A 17,500-nucleotide genomic window follows, 5' to 3' on the forward strand; every position below is an offset into this window, starting at 1 on the left:
TGACATTCCGCCACTCATCCAGAGTTACGCACACACCTAGTCAGTCATGCAAAGAATCAATCACATACCCATTTACTCATGTATACAGTTTTACACACCAACTCCGTTATTTATACAGACACCACATCACTTATTTATGCAGATGCTAGCACATACTTACTGTCTTATACAATCACTGATACAAGCAGACACTCATTTATACACCCACTCTTCAAATAACTTACTCTCACGTATAGTCATTTATATACTCCAACACAAATATACTGCCTTAAAATATATTTAGTTAGTCACACATATACCACTTAAACATTCATTCACTCACCAACACACCCTAACTCACCCATACAGCCCTTCCCAGATGCACGTTTGAATTGCGATTCTCATTTTACCATGACTAGAGAATCTGGATTTCATTAAAGACTCGGAGGCTGACATTATGCATTTTCCTTTAATGCAGACCCAAGCAGCCGCAGGCATCACAATATAAAAAGTTCCAATTAGAACAAAGGCAACAGATAAAGGTCATGAGGCAACAACAATCAGCCTCTTTTAAATCATCAAGAGAGAAGTCCTTAAAAACTTGAAACGTCAAATTTCGGAACAGTCTTCACAAGTAGAACAGAAGAAGGATAAAGATGAAGGATTCCATGGAGTAATAAATCCAACGAAGATGAGGTGGCAAAACTGGCAATCAGGGATTTTCTGAAAAGAGAAGTAAATTAATCCTCTAAATCTATTTGTGATCTTTTGTTGGAGAAGGAAAGGTTAAATAACTGCAAAAATAGCTCTCCAGAAAGAGTTTTTTTCCGCAAATTTATGAGCGCCCCTTCCTTATGCCGTTTATATGGGAGGCGGATGTGTGCCACTTTTGAAATTTTGAACTAAAGTTGCAGTATTGTGGGTTGTCATAAACTGACCTCAGAAAATATATGTTCGAGGCATATGAGCTGCAGATTACACACTTGTGCATAGATCGCCATCTGCTGTTGGGCCCGGATGTTTGCAGTTTGTTTTTCCTCTTGAAAAGTCTTTGGAAGTCACGAGGTCGGTGACTCCTCCCTTGGATCGTATTGCTCATGGGCTTCGGCTCCATCCTCAGATTGTTTTTTTCCGTCATGGGGCTCGGATGTAATCTTCGCGCTCCGGTTCCGAACAGCTTCCAGTTCGAAGATCGACACGCAATCCTCACCCCAATTTGCGGTATTGTTTTCGATTGCGATCTCCCCACTCGACGCGCCTCTCATCGGCAAGACCTTCGGTTCCAGTCGACGGCGGCCTTCGGGCCTACCCAAGCTCCGATCCTGGCTATTGAAAAGGAATCCATTTAAAAAGTTTCCACGATGTGGGTCCAAATTCCCCCACACCGATCTCCACGAGGTGTGCAACCTCTGCCTCTCCCCTGAACACGAGGCTCGAGACTGTCCGGTGTGTAAATCCTTCCGGTCCAAGAAAACTATTCGGGACCGAAGAGCCAGAAGAACCATGGCACACTCTTCGACGGCGATCCCGGACGACATCTTCGGGGAAGGCGTCGACTCTCCAGAACAACACACGGACGAGGGACTCGTCAGCGCATCCGAAGCCGACGATTCAGATGTGGAGAACATCACTCCGGCACAGAGGGTTGTGAGTACTACCCTACCCCCCCTACACACCCTCACCGGCACCGAAAAAGGCTTCGATCACGCCTTCGGGCCTAAGCAAGACCAAAGACACTGCTTCCCACACCGCACCTTCGGGACCGGTAAAGAAGCCAATTAAGCCTTCAGGCGGCTCGAGCCAGCCCACCGTCGGAGCCGATAAACACTCTTCGGCACCGAAAAAGAAACCGGCCTCCATCTCGACGCCGAGTCCCACACCGAAACACTCTGGGTCGAGACCCAGCTCCTCGGCACTGACCCCATCTTCGGTACCGACAAAAGCCCACAAGACCACCGACACTTCGAAGCCGAAATCCATCATCGGAGCCTTCCAAACATGGTTCCAAACAACGAACCAGCACCGACAAGCCTAAGAAACCAACGGCCCGACGCCTTCGCGCCGACTGACCAACCAACCTCTCCAGAACTATTCACACCGGATCCCTTACAAAAAACATTCACTAAGGATCCCAAAACTGGACATTTGATGCTCTCTATCAAAAAGAGACAGTTAGACAAACCTGCTCCGCCTCCACCTCCAAAAAGGAAGGACTCTGCTACCTCCCCTTTCAGACTACCTTCCCCACCGCCACCACCTCCTCCACCTTCCCCTCCTCCACCTTCTCCACCCCCACCTCATTCCCCCACCCCATCCCCGGATGATGATGATGATGAAGGGGATTTATACAACGACATAGGGGATGTACCCCAAGATATACCTACAGGGGACTCCACTCCCACAGGATCCCCAGACCCATAGGACGATTATAATATCCCTGATGTCCCTAACGTCACACAAGACGATCTTCACCCTTCCAGACCTTCTCCACCAGAAGACTCCTTGGGGTTCAACCATTTATTGGAAAGGTCGGCACACTACCACGGGGTAGATTAACATACCGAGCCAGTGGAGGAGGATTTCCTCCTAGATACATTTGACACCACACATAGGACCACCTCCATATTGCCTATGCTAAAGGGTGTTATAAAACATGCGCCGGAGGTCTTTAAGGATGCAGTCAGGGCCAGGGTCATTAATCCGCGCATTGAGAAGAAATACAAAGCCGCCCCAACAGATCCCTCCTATATCAGAGGGCCAGCGCCACTAGATTCATTGGTAGTATCCACAGCACGGAAATGGGCCAACTCCCAGGCGTCAGGTGACGCACCACCACCTGACAAAGAGTCTAAACTCTTGGACGCATCCGGCAAGCGCCCTGCAGCTCAAGCGGCCAATATATGGCGTATCGCCAATACACCAGCACTAATAGCGAGGTATGACAGGGCCCATTTTGACGAGCTAGAAGCCATAATGCACCATCTCCCTGATAAATACAAAGGTAGGGCCAATGAGCTAATTCAGGAAGGCAAAACAATTACCAATACCTCCATACGTTGTGCCTTAGATGCAGCAGACACAGCCTCTAGGGCTATCAATACTAGTGTCCTCCTCCGTCGCCATACCTGGCTAAGGATATCAGGTTTTAAACCGGAGGTACAAGCCTCCATCCTCAACCATCCCTTTGACCAGGAACATCTGTTTGGCCCCAAAGTGGATGACGCCCTAGAGAAAATGAAAAAGGACACTGACACGGCAAAATCCATGGGAGCCTTACAATCTCACCCTCCCAGACGCTCCTTTCGCCGCTCTTCCTTTCGGAGCACATCCAGAGGCTACTCCTCAGACACCGCTTCCACTTCATACAAATCCCCTACTCAGTCCACCTTTACAAGGGGTTACCAAAGAGGCGGCTACAAGGGCAACAATAACAAAGGCAGAGGCAAAACAAACACCGCCCGCTCTGCCACCGCCTACCCAATGACTTCCCTCCACTTCCCCCAGACCATCACACTCCGTTCGGGGGCAGACTCCAACATTTCCTTCCGGTCTGGACTACCATCACCTCAGACAAATGGGTAACACAAATAATTCGGTCAGGCTACTGCCTAGAACTAACATCTACCCGCCCCCTCCCCCCCCCCCCCCCCCCCCCCCCAAACATTCCACCCAGGCAACGCCCGATGTCACCAGAACATCTGCGGCTACTCAAGCAGGAGGTAATCTCCCTCCTAGACAAAGGCGTTAGAACACGTTCCTACCAACCAACAAAATATGGGGGTCTACTCCCTATATTTTCTCATACCAAAAAGGGACGAGACTACGGCCCATCCTAGACCTTCGGCCCTTAAACAAATACATACACTCAGACCACTTTCATATGGTGACGCTTCAGCAGGTACTTCCGCTACTTTCCCAAAACGACTTCCTCACCACTTTGGACCTAAAAGACGCTTACTTCCACATTCCAGTACCCTATGCTCACAGAAAGTACCTCAGATTTGTAGTGGACGGCCAACACTACCAATTCAAAGTGCTCCCGTTCGGAGTCACACCCGCACCATGAGTATTCACCAAGTGCCTAGCAGTGGTGGCAGCACATCTGCGAAGACAACACATTCATGTCTTCCCATACCTAGAAGACTGGTTGATAAATGCCAGTTCATACAATCCGTGTGTACAACACACACACACCACGATCCAGCTACTTCACCAGCTGGGCTTCACGGTAAACCACGAAAAGTCCCATCTCCAACCATCCCACATAAAACAATACCTAGGTGCCACTATAGACACCTCAAAAGCGCTCGCCTACCCCAATCCTGCCAGGATTGCAAGCATTCAGGCTCTACGCGCAAAATTCATAGCACAACACTCCCTTCCAGCTCGGGTGTCCATGCAACTAATAGGGATGATGGCCTCTTGCATATTCATAGTACCTCACGCAAGACTCCAGATGCGTCCTCCAAGAGTGCTTAACGCACCAATGGAACCAGGCCCAGGGTCAATTAACAGATCTGGTGTTGATAGACGGTCATACCCATCGCTCTCTGCAGTGGTGGACCACCACAAACCTTTCCAAAGGTCGACCGTTCTTGGACCCGGTTCCCCAGATAGTACTAAAAACAGACGCATCTCTCCCGGCTTGGGAGCTCATCTATTACATCTCACCATGCAAGGCAAATGGACCTCAACAGAAGCTATTCCATATCCACCATCTGGAGTTACTAGCAATCTTCCTAGCCCTAAAATCCTTTCAAAGACAAATTTCGGGCAAAGCAGTCCTAATCCGCACAGGCAACATGACAGCCATGTATTATATTCAAAAACAAGGCGGCACACACTCTCCACAGCTCTCTCAATTAGCACAGAGCATATGGAGATGGGCCATACCCCATAAAATCTTTCTCCTAGCCCAACATGTCCCAGGAGTACAAAACACTATAGCAGATCTACTCAGCAGACGAACACAACAACTCCACGAATGGAAACTTCACCCGCAAGTTCTTCACCCATACTTTCAAATGTGGGGGCATCCACAGATGGACCTCTTCGCCACCCACGAAAAAAAAAAAATGCCCAAGCTTCGCCGCCAGATACCCACACCCATTGTCCAAAGGCAATGCGATATGGATGAACTGGTCAGGCACCTTTGCGTACGCTTTTCCGCCTCTCCCACTCATTCCACTAGTGGTGCGCAAACTACAACAGCACTCCCTCATACTAATATTAGTAGCGCCAACTTGGGCCAGACAACCGTGGTACACCACACTGCTGGAACTATCGGTAGTACTGCATCAAAAATTACGCCTCTCTCCACACCTCTTAACCCAGAACCATGGAGAGATCAGACACCCGGACCCAGCTCAGCTCAACTTTGCGCTCTGGCTCCTGAAATCCTAGAATTCAGGTACCTAAATCTTCACCCTGACTGTTTGAACGTCAACAAAGTAGCTAGGCGCCCTACCACTAGAGCGTGCTACGCCGCCAAGTGGAAATGTTTTGTTGTCTATTGTCCTAACCACACCATCGATCCCTAGATGTGTCCATTCAACACATCATAGGCTACTTACTCCACCTACAAAGGTGCAATCTAGCCTATACGTCCATTCGACTACACCTCGCAGCCATAGCAGCTTACCTACAAAACAGGCAACATCTCTCACTCTTTAGAGTGCCTGCCATTAAAACCTTCATGGAAGGCCTTAAAAGAATAATTCCCCCCAGAGTGCCAACCTCACCTGTGTGGAACCTAAATATCGTTCTCACCAGGCTAATGGGACCTCCTTTTGAACCCCTACACAAATGTGAACTTCAATTATTAACATGGAAAACAGCTTTTATTGTAGCCATCCCTTGCCTGAGAAGAGTCAGTGAGATACAAGCATTTACTATTCAAGAACCTTTTCTACAAATGCACCATAATAAGGTGGTTCTCTGTACCAACCCAAAATTCCTCCCCAAAGTAATTTCTCCTTTTCACCTAAACCAATCTGTAGAGCTACCGTATTCTTCTCGCAACCACAAACTGTTGCAGAAAGAGCTCTTCACACACTAAATGTCAAAAGAGCCTTACTCTACTACATCGAAAGAACACAACCTTTCCGCAAGACCAAACAGCTGTTTGTCTCTTTCTCTCCACCACACAAGGGCAACCCCATCTCCAAGTCCGGTATAGCTAGGTGGATTGTCAAATGCATTCAGATTTGCTACCATAAAGCAAAACGAACGCTATCCGTTCCCCCTGAAGCCCATTTTACACGTAAAATAGGGGCATCAATGGCTTTTCTAGTAAACATCCCATTAGATGATATCTGCAAAGCAGCTACATGGTCAACACCGCACACTTTCACCAAACACTATTGTGTAGATGTGCAAACTAAGCAACAAGCTAGTGTGGGCCAAGCTGTACTCAAAACATTATTTCAAACCACTGCAACAGATACTGGTGGTCGCCGCTAACGGTGGGTACTGTTATATAATCTATGCACAAGTGTGTAATCTGCAGCTCATATGCCTCCAACGGAATATGCTACTTACCAGTATGCATCTGTTCCTGGCATGTAGAGCTGCAGATCTACACACGCCCACCCGCCTCCCCGGCTACCTGTATCTGTTCCAGTTTATCTTATTTAGATAACACAGACATGGGCATCTTCACTGTTATTACTACGCTCCATCTTTCCCTGCTGGCGAAAAACAATCTGAGGATGGAGCCGAAGCCCATGCGCAATATGATCCAAGGGAGGAGTCACCGACCTCGTGACTTCCAAAGACTTTCCAAGAGGAAAAACAAACTGCAAACATCCGGGCCCAACACCAGATGGTGATCTATGCACAAGTGTGTAGATCTGCAGCTCAGGATGCCAAGAACAGATGCATACTGGTAAGTAGCATATTCCTTTCAAACTAGGATGTCTTTTTTGTTTTTGCTAAAGATTTTTCTATATCTTTTTTTCAAATAAAGAAAATTTGGTTTTAAGTATTATAAAAGGAGTTATTAAAGAAATAATAATCACTGTCACGCCTGGCTGCTAAAACCTGTTCTTACAAATCTGAATAGGATGCCCTTCCTAGTAAATTATTGTTATGAGTAAGTAACCATCGTACTTTATCGGCATATGGGTATTGTAAATGATCTGATGTCCAACCATCAGGATAGTTTGCCTACTGATACTTGCGTCCGTTAATTTAAACCATTGTTACTCTCCTGCCTCTGGGCCTGTCGCATTTCATAGTTAAAATCTGTCCGCCTGTGTTTTCTGGCAACAATTTGTTACAAAGCTAAATATGTTTAGTCAAAAGACCTTAGCTTGGTGTGATTGTTATTATAAGCTCTATCTCATAAAATGTAGCCTTCTCTTGTCCCTTAAGCGAACACCCCTTAACATTTAACATTTATATTTTATAACAATTTAAAATATTTACACAATATGCTCAACACTGATTCCAAAGAGTACATGTTTGAAAAAGCTGATTATGACAAAATGCTGATCAAGATTTACCATTTTTGACAACACACCCTGAAAATATTAATTTGAGTATCATGTATAAATGCGCAATGATAGTTGTCTACAGTGTTTTTGTTCATGCTAACTCTTTTCAATATATGAACAGTGAATCTCTTACATTTCAGTGACCAAAGAGTATTTAATGAGCGAGACAAATTGAAATTCTATTTCTTTCCTAAGTGAGCTGTAACTGAGTAAAAATATGTGCAGCTCCTAAACAGTTTGTAATTGTGGGTAAGTTAATGTGGAGTTCTGCTGCAATGAGTAATGTTTTTAATGGGAGGAGTACATTTTCAATCTTGTTTTTAAAAATGTGTCTTGTAAATGTGCGTGCAAATTTTCTTCATCTGCTACAGATTAGGTATGCCATTGTTTTTGCCTTGTGGTGGCGTGCGCTGTACTTCTTAACGCTCTGACTGGAGGTACATCGCATCACTTGCTCACATGCTCCTCCCCCATAGGAGAGCACACAGTCTGGTAACAGTCTCGAGTATTTGTTAGCTATATTTTATTGTATTACATTAAAAAAATATATTTAGTATAATTCTTTGATGCAGTATGTAACAATTTCAAAAGATTTCTGCTACATAAACTTTAACTTTCGTCTTGTGTTATATAATTTTACTGTATGTGTTGCATATTTCAAGTTATTTTATTTGTTGGTCATTTTACAGCCCGTTATAATGACAGCCATGAAATACATTGTGTACATGCAAGCACATCTCCGTGCAATTTAATATTGACTGGGATTGAGCAGTTTATTTTTGGCATACATTTAGTGTTAAAAGATAAATTCTTAGTTATTCGATGTTGCAATTGAATGACCTTCGAGACATGCACTGCAGAGTAAACTGGAATTAGCGCTGTCCTGTCACGGAAACATGTTTTTCTAAATTTGTTATGGCAACCTTAGATCAGTTGTTATATTAGGGTTTTTTTAGGAGCAGGACGGACTGTTAGATTCTCTATGTATTCTGATTTTGTTTGCCAGCATGTACGTTATATTACCTTTTGGTGACAGTTGACAAAACCCTGATAGAATGTCGTTCTCCCCTCATTTTCAATCCATTATTTTGTATCACTAAGCTGCTTTCTTGGAGTAAACATGCACAGTTCCAGTCTGCTGTTTTCTCAAATCCCAAATGCTAAGGTCTGGCTGTGTGTTGGAGAAGCAAGTCTGTGTTTTTTTTTTGTTTTGTTGCATAAGTGACTATCGTTTTTATGATTAAGGTAATGGGGATATCTTCAGCAGCACTTGTTCTCAGTCGATCACTTTAGTTTCCCCACTGGGACTGTCTTTTCTGCTGGCTGTGAGTGTTTGTCATCTAACATGGGTTTACCCTGGCCAGGGTAACGGAGCCAGTGGCAGTTTAAGAAGAAGGAACAGAGCACGTGAGGCATGGATGTAGGTCATGGACATGCTGCAGACTTGATTCCACTAAGGCTCTAGAGCTGTCGGTGGGGTTGGCACTCTGCTTCCTTGCAATAAATCCAAAAGCAGTTGTTGCAGTGCCAAATCAAACTAGCTGATCCTTTGTAGCCTGGACGACTGGCTAAATTATACTGCCTGCTTAAAGCGCTTGATTTCACAGTGATTAGACGCCTTCATTTGTACATCCGTCTTGAGCATCCCTCCCATGACTCCACTGAGCAAGTCAAGGTAAGACTGAGTGCTCACCAAGGGCAAGCCAGTCGGAACCTACCTCATTCTAGTTTCTGCTTGCCGCCTGCTGGTGCATCCTCCTTGAAAGCACAGTAGTAAGGTTAATGTATTGGAGTGAAATGGAGTAGATATCTTCTCTTGCACCGAATCTGGTTTATAGTGATCTACTCGTGTGTTCTTTTAGATTTTGTTTTCTGGCTGCTGTTATGTTGTAGTTGATAGTGAAGAAAACCATAAAACTGCCTGCCTGTGTTTTCAAATGCCTATGTGAGAGGAAAGAAACATTAGTTTTAGAGCTCATTTAATAAAGAAAATAATTCATTTTGGTTGTAAATCATTCAAAACGTTAAGTTATCTAGTATAGGATTGTAAAAGAAATTATTGCCTCGGGTATAGATGTTGCATCCTTTACACTGAATTGAATGCCATAAAATGCTGCTGGTTTTCTAGATTGATTTTAAAGTACAGGCAGCTGAATGCTAGTGATTCACGATTTGGGAAATGTCTGTTACTTAATTAAGCATGTAGAAGTTGATGTTGCTATTTTGTTGGTAAATTCTAATACTTTGACTTTTGTCTTACATAGGTGACGTTCAGTTCATTGATTATGAATACTCTGGGTATAATTACCAAGCGTACGATATTGGCAATCATTTCAACGAATTTGCAGGTAACCGCTTATGAGCATTTACTTAGTTAGTCTTCTAATAATAGATTGTTTTTCCAAAAAATACCATTTGAACGTGATTTGACTTAATTTGGGCTAGTGAAATCAATAAGTGTAGTTTTCTGTTGTGTGCTCTAGTCAAACTCAAAAGAACAGTCACCTAGCAAGTTTATTGTTTTAAAGAATCTTCTTAACAGCTGCTCCTGGGAATTGCGTACGCATGTGGGGTGGTATTCACAGGGTAATTTCTCAGGGTGCATAGTTAAGAAAAGTTGAAATCCTATTTTGTGGTCTAGTTACAGAGAGCTCAAGCTCTGTCGCAAATTACATTGTATGCTTTACTCCTCAGAGCCTATCCTTGCTCAAGATGGAATGTCTTTCATGCCCGTTTTGGTTGCCTTGCTGTTATTTGCGGCTATTGTTTATTTTCTGTGTTTGACCCGTGCGGAGGTCCTATTTGTTTTCGCTGTTGGTAAACAAGTCATTTTTTAGGTCTCGCCTGCGAATGCAGCGCATGCGCTGCTTCGCCTCGGCGAGAACTATTGTGGTTTGCTTCTCTGTCCTGCTTCTCTGGAAGTGGGGTTGGTGTCTGCCCTGTCGGCATTACGCCCCGCCCACTCGCCTAGCGTTTCAGCGTCTCTTCACGTTGGGTCCTTGCTTTCACTTGCTATCTGCTGTGGTGGGTGAGACCCGGTGCACAGGTGAGCTCGCAGGATGGGGCCACACACAGACCCTCTATACACACAGGTTTCACCGAGAGCCAGTGTTAAACTGTGCATGGGATCGGCCAAGGGTGGGGGTCACACACAGGACACTGGATAGCATGTATCGCCCTTCCAGAGATTCGCGGCTAAGTTGTGTTTAGTAATTCTGAGGTCACAGCGGTCTCTGCCACTACTCATCGCTTCTAAGAGCCCCAGCGATGTGTATGGTTGCTCGCTGCACAGTACCCATGTCTGCCATGGGTGCCTGCGCTGGAAGCAGTGCCTCCCAGACTCAGTCACCCTGTGGACAGGACTGGCGGTGACACTTGTGCCCTGTGCCTCACCTGCACCGAGCTCTGCCACTGCGGCATGCCTGAAACTCTCCTGTAGCCGTGCAGCGCCTCGACCCACAGGGCGGAAGTGGCGCTTCAGAGACAAGGCCCTGTCCGGGCTGGGATCCCACTGGCCAGCAGCGCCTCCGCTGCCGTGGGATCTCGGTGCCAGGAACAGGCAGCGCCCGGTGCCATAAAGTTTTACGTAACGTAGGACAGTGCCTGCCGTAATTAGGTAGAGAGAAAAACATAGAGACCGGGGATGAAAAACCACACACTGGGGTGATGAGGGCATTGAAAATCAGTGACACACAGAAGGACGGGGGTCAGGGAAAATCGGGGATTAAAGTAAGTGGCATGCAGAGAGGTGAGAGTGACGGGGAAAACCAGTGACACGCAGAAAGGCGAGAGGGACAGGGGTAATAAGTGCCACACAGGGGTGAGGGGGAATGGTAAATCAGTCCAACACAGAGGGGTGATCAGTGACATACAGAGGTCCAAGGGGGAAGGTAAATCCAGTGAGATGCAGAGAGGAGAGGGGGACAGAACCAACCAGTGACATGGAGAGGTGCACGGAAAATCAGTGACCTACAGACAGTCGAGTGGGAAGGAAAAATCAGTGAGACCTAGACGGCGACGGGAATTCACCGAATACCAAATCAGTGACATGCAAGAAAAGGCGAGTAGGGCTGGTATAATAAGTGACGTATCGTATTGCTAGGGAAAAACAAGATCGTTGACAGTACGTTGGCTCACCTGGAGACCCCGTGTGACTGCCACTCCTTGTGGTCTGGAGCCAGACACGGCTCTCTGGGTTCACTAGAACCGGTTACGCACGTGCAAGCGCTGCGTTTATAGTGTCATATTTTTTAACTTCTGGGTGCCTTATTTGTAAAAGCGTCACAAGTTTACCCCAGACAGTTACACTTTGCTTGCTGCAATATTCAATCCAGTGAGTAGAATGAGAAATGTAGAAAACTGCAAGTCCCTGAGTGCAAAGTCTGTTTGGCAAGAACCAGGGCTGACTGAAGTGGCATACAGCAGGGGTCCTCTTGGGATCTTAAGCAGCAGATATCAGACAGCATTTGTTAAATCACCACACTTATAGCGATTATCAGCACTGGGATTTACGAACTGCAGTAGTTGGATACGTAATGGGAAGCGCACCTCCCACAGACCTATCCATTAGTTCGAGCCTATGCAGGACGCACGTCTGATTCCATGTGACAGCTGCCCCCGGCTCCTCGTATTCTCAGTTTAGTGCCTGGTAAGTCAGTCCTTTGCATGAGCAGCCAGTAAAAGAGGCCCTGGGCATTGTTTACTGTTTGGGGAGGGGGGAGCCCGTGTTGCGGGGCTTTTGTTACCACCCTCGTGTTGCTTCCACCCTTCCTGGCCCGGCCCTCCTTGCGCGCACACACATCGCCTCCTGCCAGGTGCTACTGTACACGGGCAACATCGTGTCATTTTAATGGCAGCCCATTGTCTAGGTACATGAATATCGCTATGGGCAATGCACAGTGCTTTAGAAGATGAGCACTTAGTGAGAGGCAGCCGGTGAAGTGCTTGGGGAGCTGCAATGAATGAATGATATAATGCAGGTCTAGGGGAAACGCTTTATGCACTCTGTATTCTTTGTTGCTTCTGAGTAGACAGAGTGGCACATACAGGAAAGCATGTCTTCTGCTAGATAAACAGTGCTGACAAGGGACACTTGTGGGCAATGGCTTAGCGAGCTGAAGCACAAAATATACAGCCGCGTAAAACCTCGGGATAGGGAGCTTTGCACAAGATGTTCAGTTGGGGTTATGGTGCAAAGGTGGCGCTATGATACGATGCTGGTGGCACAGCTCTCCAAAGAGCTTCATTGAGGGTAACTGTTTTCAGAGTATTAAGAAGGGCAAGGCAGATGCACGGCTTCCACCGCCATCAAGTGCTACCGCTGTGGCGTAAGGGCCAGAGCAGCAAACTTTGAAGGTGGGGAACCTGATTCGAGTCTGCATCTTCTCAGCATCCTGTGATTCTGTGCAAATCACTTAATCTCCCAGTGCCTAATAAAAAAGAATGTGTCCTTCGGTAATGTAACTGGTGCTCATGTAAAGCGCTCCAATACCCTGGGGTCGAGTTTGCACTATACAAAACTGACAAAAAAAAGCATTTGCAATGCAATAGGTCTCTCATTAGCGGGGGTTTGAGCTATTGGCATTCTAAAGGGCAATACCTTTTTCTTATCTGTTGGTTTTTAAAACATAAATAAAAGGCATTGTCATTTACAATGCCAATAGCTTAAACTCTCGCAAAAGCAAGACCTATTGCATTGCAAATGCTTGTTTTACCTGCTCTGAACTGCAGTATTTCTGACAGAGCCACATTTAAACATCGGTTTGCTGCATTTGAAAGCCACCTTGTGGTCATTAGAAAAACTACACCAGAATTGGGGGGCACGTTGGTCTTGACGAACAGTTAACATATTCTGTCTTGTATGCAAATATAAGCATATGGCACAAGTCCTAACAATCATTTGCAATGCAATAGGTCTCGCATTTGCGAGATTTTGAGCTATTGGCATTATAAATGACAATGCCTTTTATTATTGCAGCTTTTTTAAACACATAAATAAAAAGCATTGCCAATTACAATGCCAATAGCTCAAAATCACGCAAACGCAACACCAATTGCATTGCAAATGCTTGTTTCTGTTTCCAGCTCTGACCCCTCTATATGCAAGGTAAACACACTCCCAAATTAATTTACAAGCTGGCTGCTTACACAAAAAGTACTGAAAAGAATCCCTAGTTTACATCTTTGTAATACCTAAAATGTTGAGTGAAAATAAAAGATGTCGCAGACGAATATTAGACCAAGAGGATGCACCTTTGATTAAAACATTTGGATACTAGGTCCTCATTATGAATGGCCAGTAAATAGGGTCTACAGTGAAGTTAGTCATCGCCAGGGCAATGTTGAAGAATTAATTTTTTTAATTTTACAATGACAATTATTAACCGAGCCACTAAATGGCAGAAAAGGCCCTCATGTATTTAAGGTCGACCCATGCTGCTAAAAAAACACACGCAGCTGAAATCGTCTGAGACGAGCAGCTGAGATCGCCAGAGAAGAGACGCCGTGTGTGTGCACATCTTCTGTCCCTACGCGTGCACATCTCCTGTCCTCCTTCGCAAGCAAAATCTACGACAATAGATCTCGCCAAACGAGCAGCGCATGTGCTGTGTTGCTAGGCGAGACCTAAAACAAGAAGTGGGGGGGACTAACCTAGTTAATCAGAATGCAAGTGGCGTCACGGAGCGTGATATCACCGTGTGTGACATCGCGGCTTGTGACATTGAGACGCGTGACATCATGGCGCGTGACATCACTGGAAGTGGCATCATAAAAAGTGCCATCAGATCTTAAGACCTCACATGTATGTTTAGCAGGTCTATCATGAGTACATTGGTGCACATTTCAAGTACACAGGTAAACCCCCCTGATGTGGGCAGAAGATTCACACTTTTGAAAGCTACTCATAAAACAATGTTGTCTTTTGTCAGCATAAACTTCCGCTACCCATAGTGCTTTACAAGAAAAATAAATTATTTCAATGCCTCCTCAGGGGTAGTAAGCACTATATAAATTACATTTATTTTGTGTAAAGACCAATGCATCTGACATTCTTACAGTGCATACCTATCTCCTAAACAGGGACTGAACAAAGTGAAAAGTTGCCTTTAAGTATGTGTGAAGTGCTAACAAGGTGCGAGCTTTTGTTTCCCCTCCGCTTCATTGGCATCTAGGTGTGAGGCTCCTGGCTGCTGCACACTGTTTTCTTAATTTTTTTACTTTTTTAAACTAAACCAGCCACTTATTCTATATTGGGTGGGCAATTTTTCTTTTCTTCAAGCGGTAGGCTTACTAGTCTTAAAACACACTATTATTTGTTGCAACCTCGCAGAGACTGGCTTAAGGCGTCACGTGATAGCTAGGCACCAACATCCACCCCAGAGCATGGACAGTATCCAGCTATACACCTGGTCCTCCCCCTGTATTAATTAAAGCCATTTGTTTTGACTTTTTTATGGACAAATGTTTTACCAAGCTTCACTAAGGCCAAAGAAAAGGCACATGGAATTTCAAATGACAATGCCTTTTATTTATGTGTTCTAAAAACATGCAAGTGGTGCATAAACACGCACTTTGTACTTGTAGTCTTTGCTTACAGGAAGTAAGGCTGGCAGTAACTGCGCCGCTTTTACTGCCAGCCTTTCTTCTCGGAAGCATGGACTATGAGTGCAAAGTGCGTGTTAACGCACCGTTTACAGGTTTTTGTTTTAAAAACACATTAAAAAAGGCATTGTCATTTACAATGCCAATAACTCTTGCAAATGCGAGACCTATTACATTGCAAATGCTTGTTTTTAATTTGATCCTCCACTAAGAATTCAGTGAGTAGGTTAAGGTGATCTTAGTGATGCAGTACCTAAGTGTCTATGTTCCTCCTCAAAAACTTCCTGCCTTTAGAACTATTTATTAAATACCAGGATGACGACCAGGGGGAAGAACCAGGTACTGAGCCTCAAGCTCCACCTCCTGTCACAGTTCCTTCAGCACAAATGCCTTTAGAATTGCTGAAAAACTTACAATATATGTTGCAGGACTATTATCGGCGCTTTCCTCCATCGGAATCGGAGGAGTCTCTTCCATCTACGCCTATGCCAAGGGTTCCCATATCCTCTTTCCAATCTCCCAGACCACCTTCTCCACTGCCATCTCGTCATTTCCATGATGCAAATACATCTGATGACAGGGAAGAGGGAGAGGTAGATGACCATTCAGTGCTGTCGGAGTGGGACAAATACCAAATCCAAACTCCGTCACCGTCCGCTCCGGCCCCTGTGGATTCTCCTCCGGTGGATATCGAAAGTTTTCATCTCCTTATGGAGAGGGCAACAAAGATATTTCTCAGCTCTATGGAGGCAAAGAAATAGGACTGCTTTCTTTATGATTTTAAGGACCAACCGCGAAAGCAGATCAGGACAATTCCAATCATATTTTATCTGGAAGGAAGGCTTAAAAATCATGGCGACACCAAATTCTCTTCCAGCAGTCTTGCATCGGTTGGATAAAAAGTATAAGGCACCAAGCGATTCACCGGCATGCCTCATCGGCCAGCCCAAAGCTGACTCTGTCATCCCCCAAGCGGCGCAGAGACGGGCCAGGAACCCCTCGTCTCCTATTTCAGCTCCGCCTGACGGGGATGGCAGGCGGTTGTATTCAATTGGAAAAAAGGTCTCCAGAATGGCTGCGACGACGGTCCTGGCTGCAAATTCCCTAGCCATATTAGGGAGATACGATCGACAAATGTGGTCCGACATCTCCCCCTACATTAATATGCTGTCGGAGCCTTCCAAGTCCGAGGCCTTGAAGATTTTACAGGTGGGAGAATATACCTCGGCTGAAATCATCGACGCAGCCGTGGATATGGCATCTACTGGTTTTAGACAATTGGCGGGTGCAGCAGTATTGAGGAGACAAGGTTGGCTGAAGTCAACATCTTTCCGTCAAGAGGTCCAAACAAAGATCATCGATATGCCGTTCGATGGAGAGTCTCTGTTCGGACAACATGTTGATGAGGCCCTTCAGGCTATTAAAACAGATACAGAGACGGCGAGGTGTCTTGGTAGCTTGCAGTTTCGTAAGTCGTCTTTTCGTGGTGCCAAAGGATGTGGATCCTTCACCAACAGGGGAGGATATAATCAACAACGTTCTTATCAAACCTCCCAAACTAATCAAAGATTCCAAAACTACAGGCAACAATCTTATGGGCAGCGAAGTAACTCTTATTCGCAGTCAAGAAGGAAGCGATCCTTTCGTGGACGGGAGTCCAATAAAAAAACAATGAGGTCAGCCAGCTGCCACCATTTCTGCCGTCGCCCCACTCAAAAATTGGAGGAAGAATATCCCACTTCTATTCGAACTGGTCCAGAATTACTACAGACAAGTGGGTTTTGGATATAATGGCCAGAGGCCATGCTCTGGAATTCACAAAGATTCCCCCAAACTCTCCTCCCAAAGAACCACCTCCCTGCTCATCTCAAGGAGCTTTTTTCCCAAATAAATCTGATGATCCGGAAGGGAGCAATCGAAAAAGTCCCTCTGTTACAAAGAGGAACAGGATTTTATTCGAGATTTTTCATCATCCGAAAAACGTCGGGAGAATGGCGCCCTATTCTCGACCTTCGCGCCCTCAACAAATTCTTAAAGAAGCTATCCTTCCGAATGTTGACACTTCAAGAAATTCTACAATTGCTTTCGGCGGGGGATAACATGGCCACCCTCTACCTCCAAGACGCTTATTTTCATGTGCCGATCATTCCCAGACACAGAAAATTTCTACGGTTCAGGGTGGCTGGCAGAGACTTTCAATTCAGAGTCCTTTTATTTGGACTCCGTTCAGCACCCCGGGTATTTACAAAGGTCATAGCGCCAGTGACTGCACACCTTTGCCTGCAGGGCTTTCAAATTTTCCCGTACTTAGACGACTGCCTTATTAATGCAAATTCTTTCCAAACAACATCCGAACATGTTCAAAAGTGTCTGCTACTTTTCCAGTCTCTGGGTCTTTCCATAAATTTTGAAAAGTCTCATCT

The 17,500-nt window shown here is 45.4% G+C and overlaps 1 protein-coding gene across 1 annotated transcript in view; it reads left to right on the top strand.

The window, feature by feature from the left end:
- The window catches only part of ETNK1 (ethanolamine kinase 1), a 220,226-nt gene that overhangs the window by 138,206 nt on the left and 64,520 nt on the right, over nt 1-17,500 (top strand). The window contains exon 5 of the mRNA XM_085652750.1: nt 9,740-9,823. Coding sequence (XP_085508876.1) covers nt 9,740-9,823 — 84 coding nt within the window. The remainder of the gene's footprint in view (nt 1-9,739; nt 9,824-17,500) is intronic.

The sequence above is a fragment of the Triturus cristatus genome, chromosome 4_1, assembly GCF_964204655.1.
Source record: "Triturus cristatus chromosome 4_1, aTriCri1.1, whole genome shotgun sequence".
NCBI lineage: Eukaryota > Metazoa > Chordata > Amphibia > Caudata > Salamandridae > Triturus > Triturus cristatus.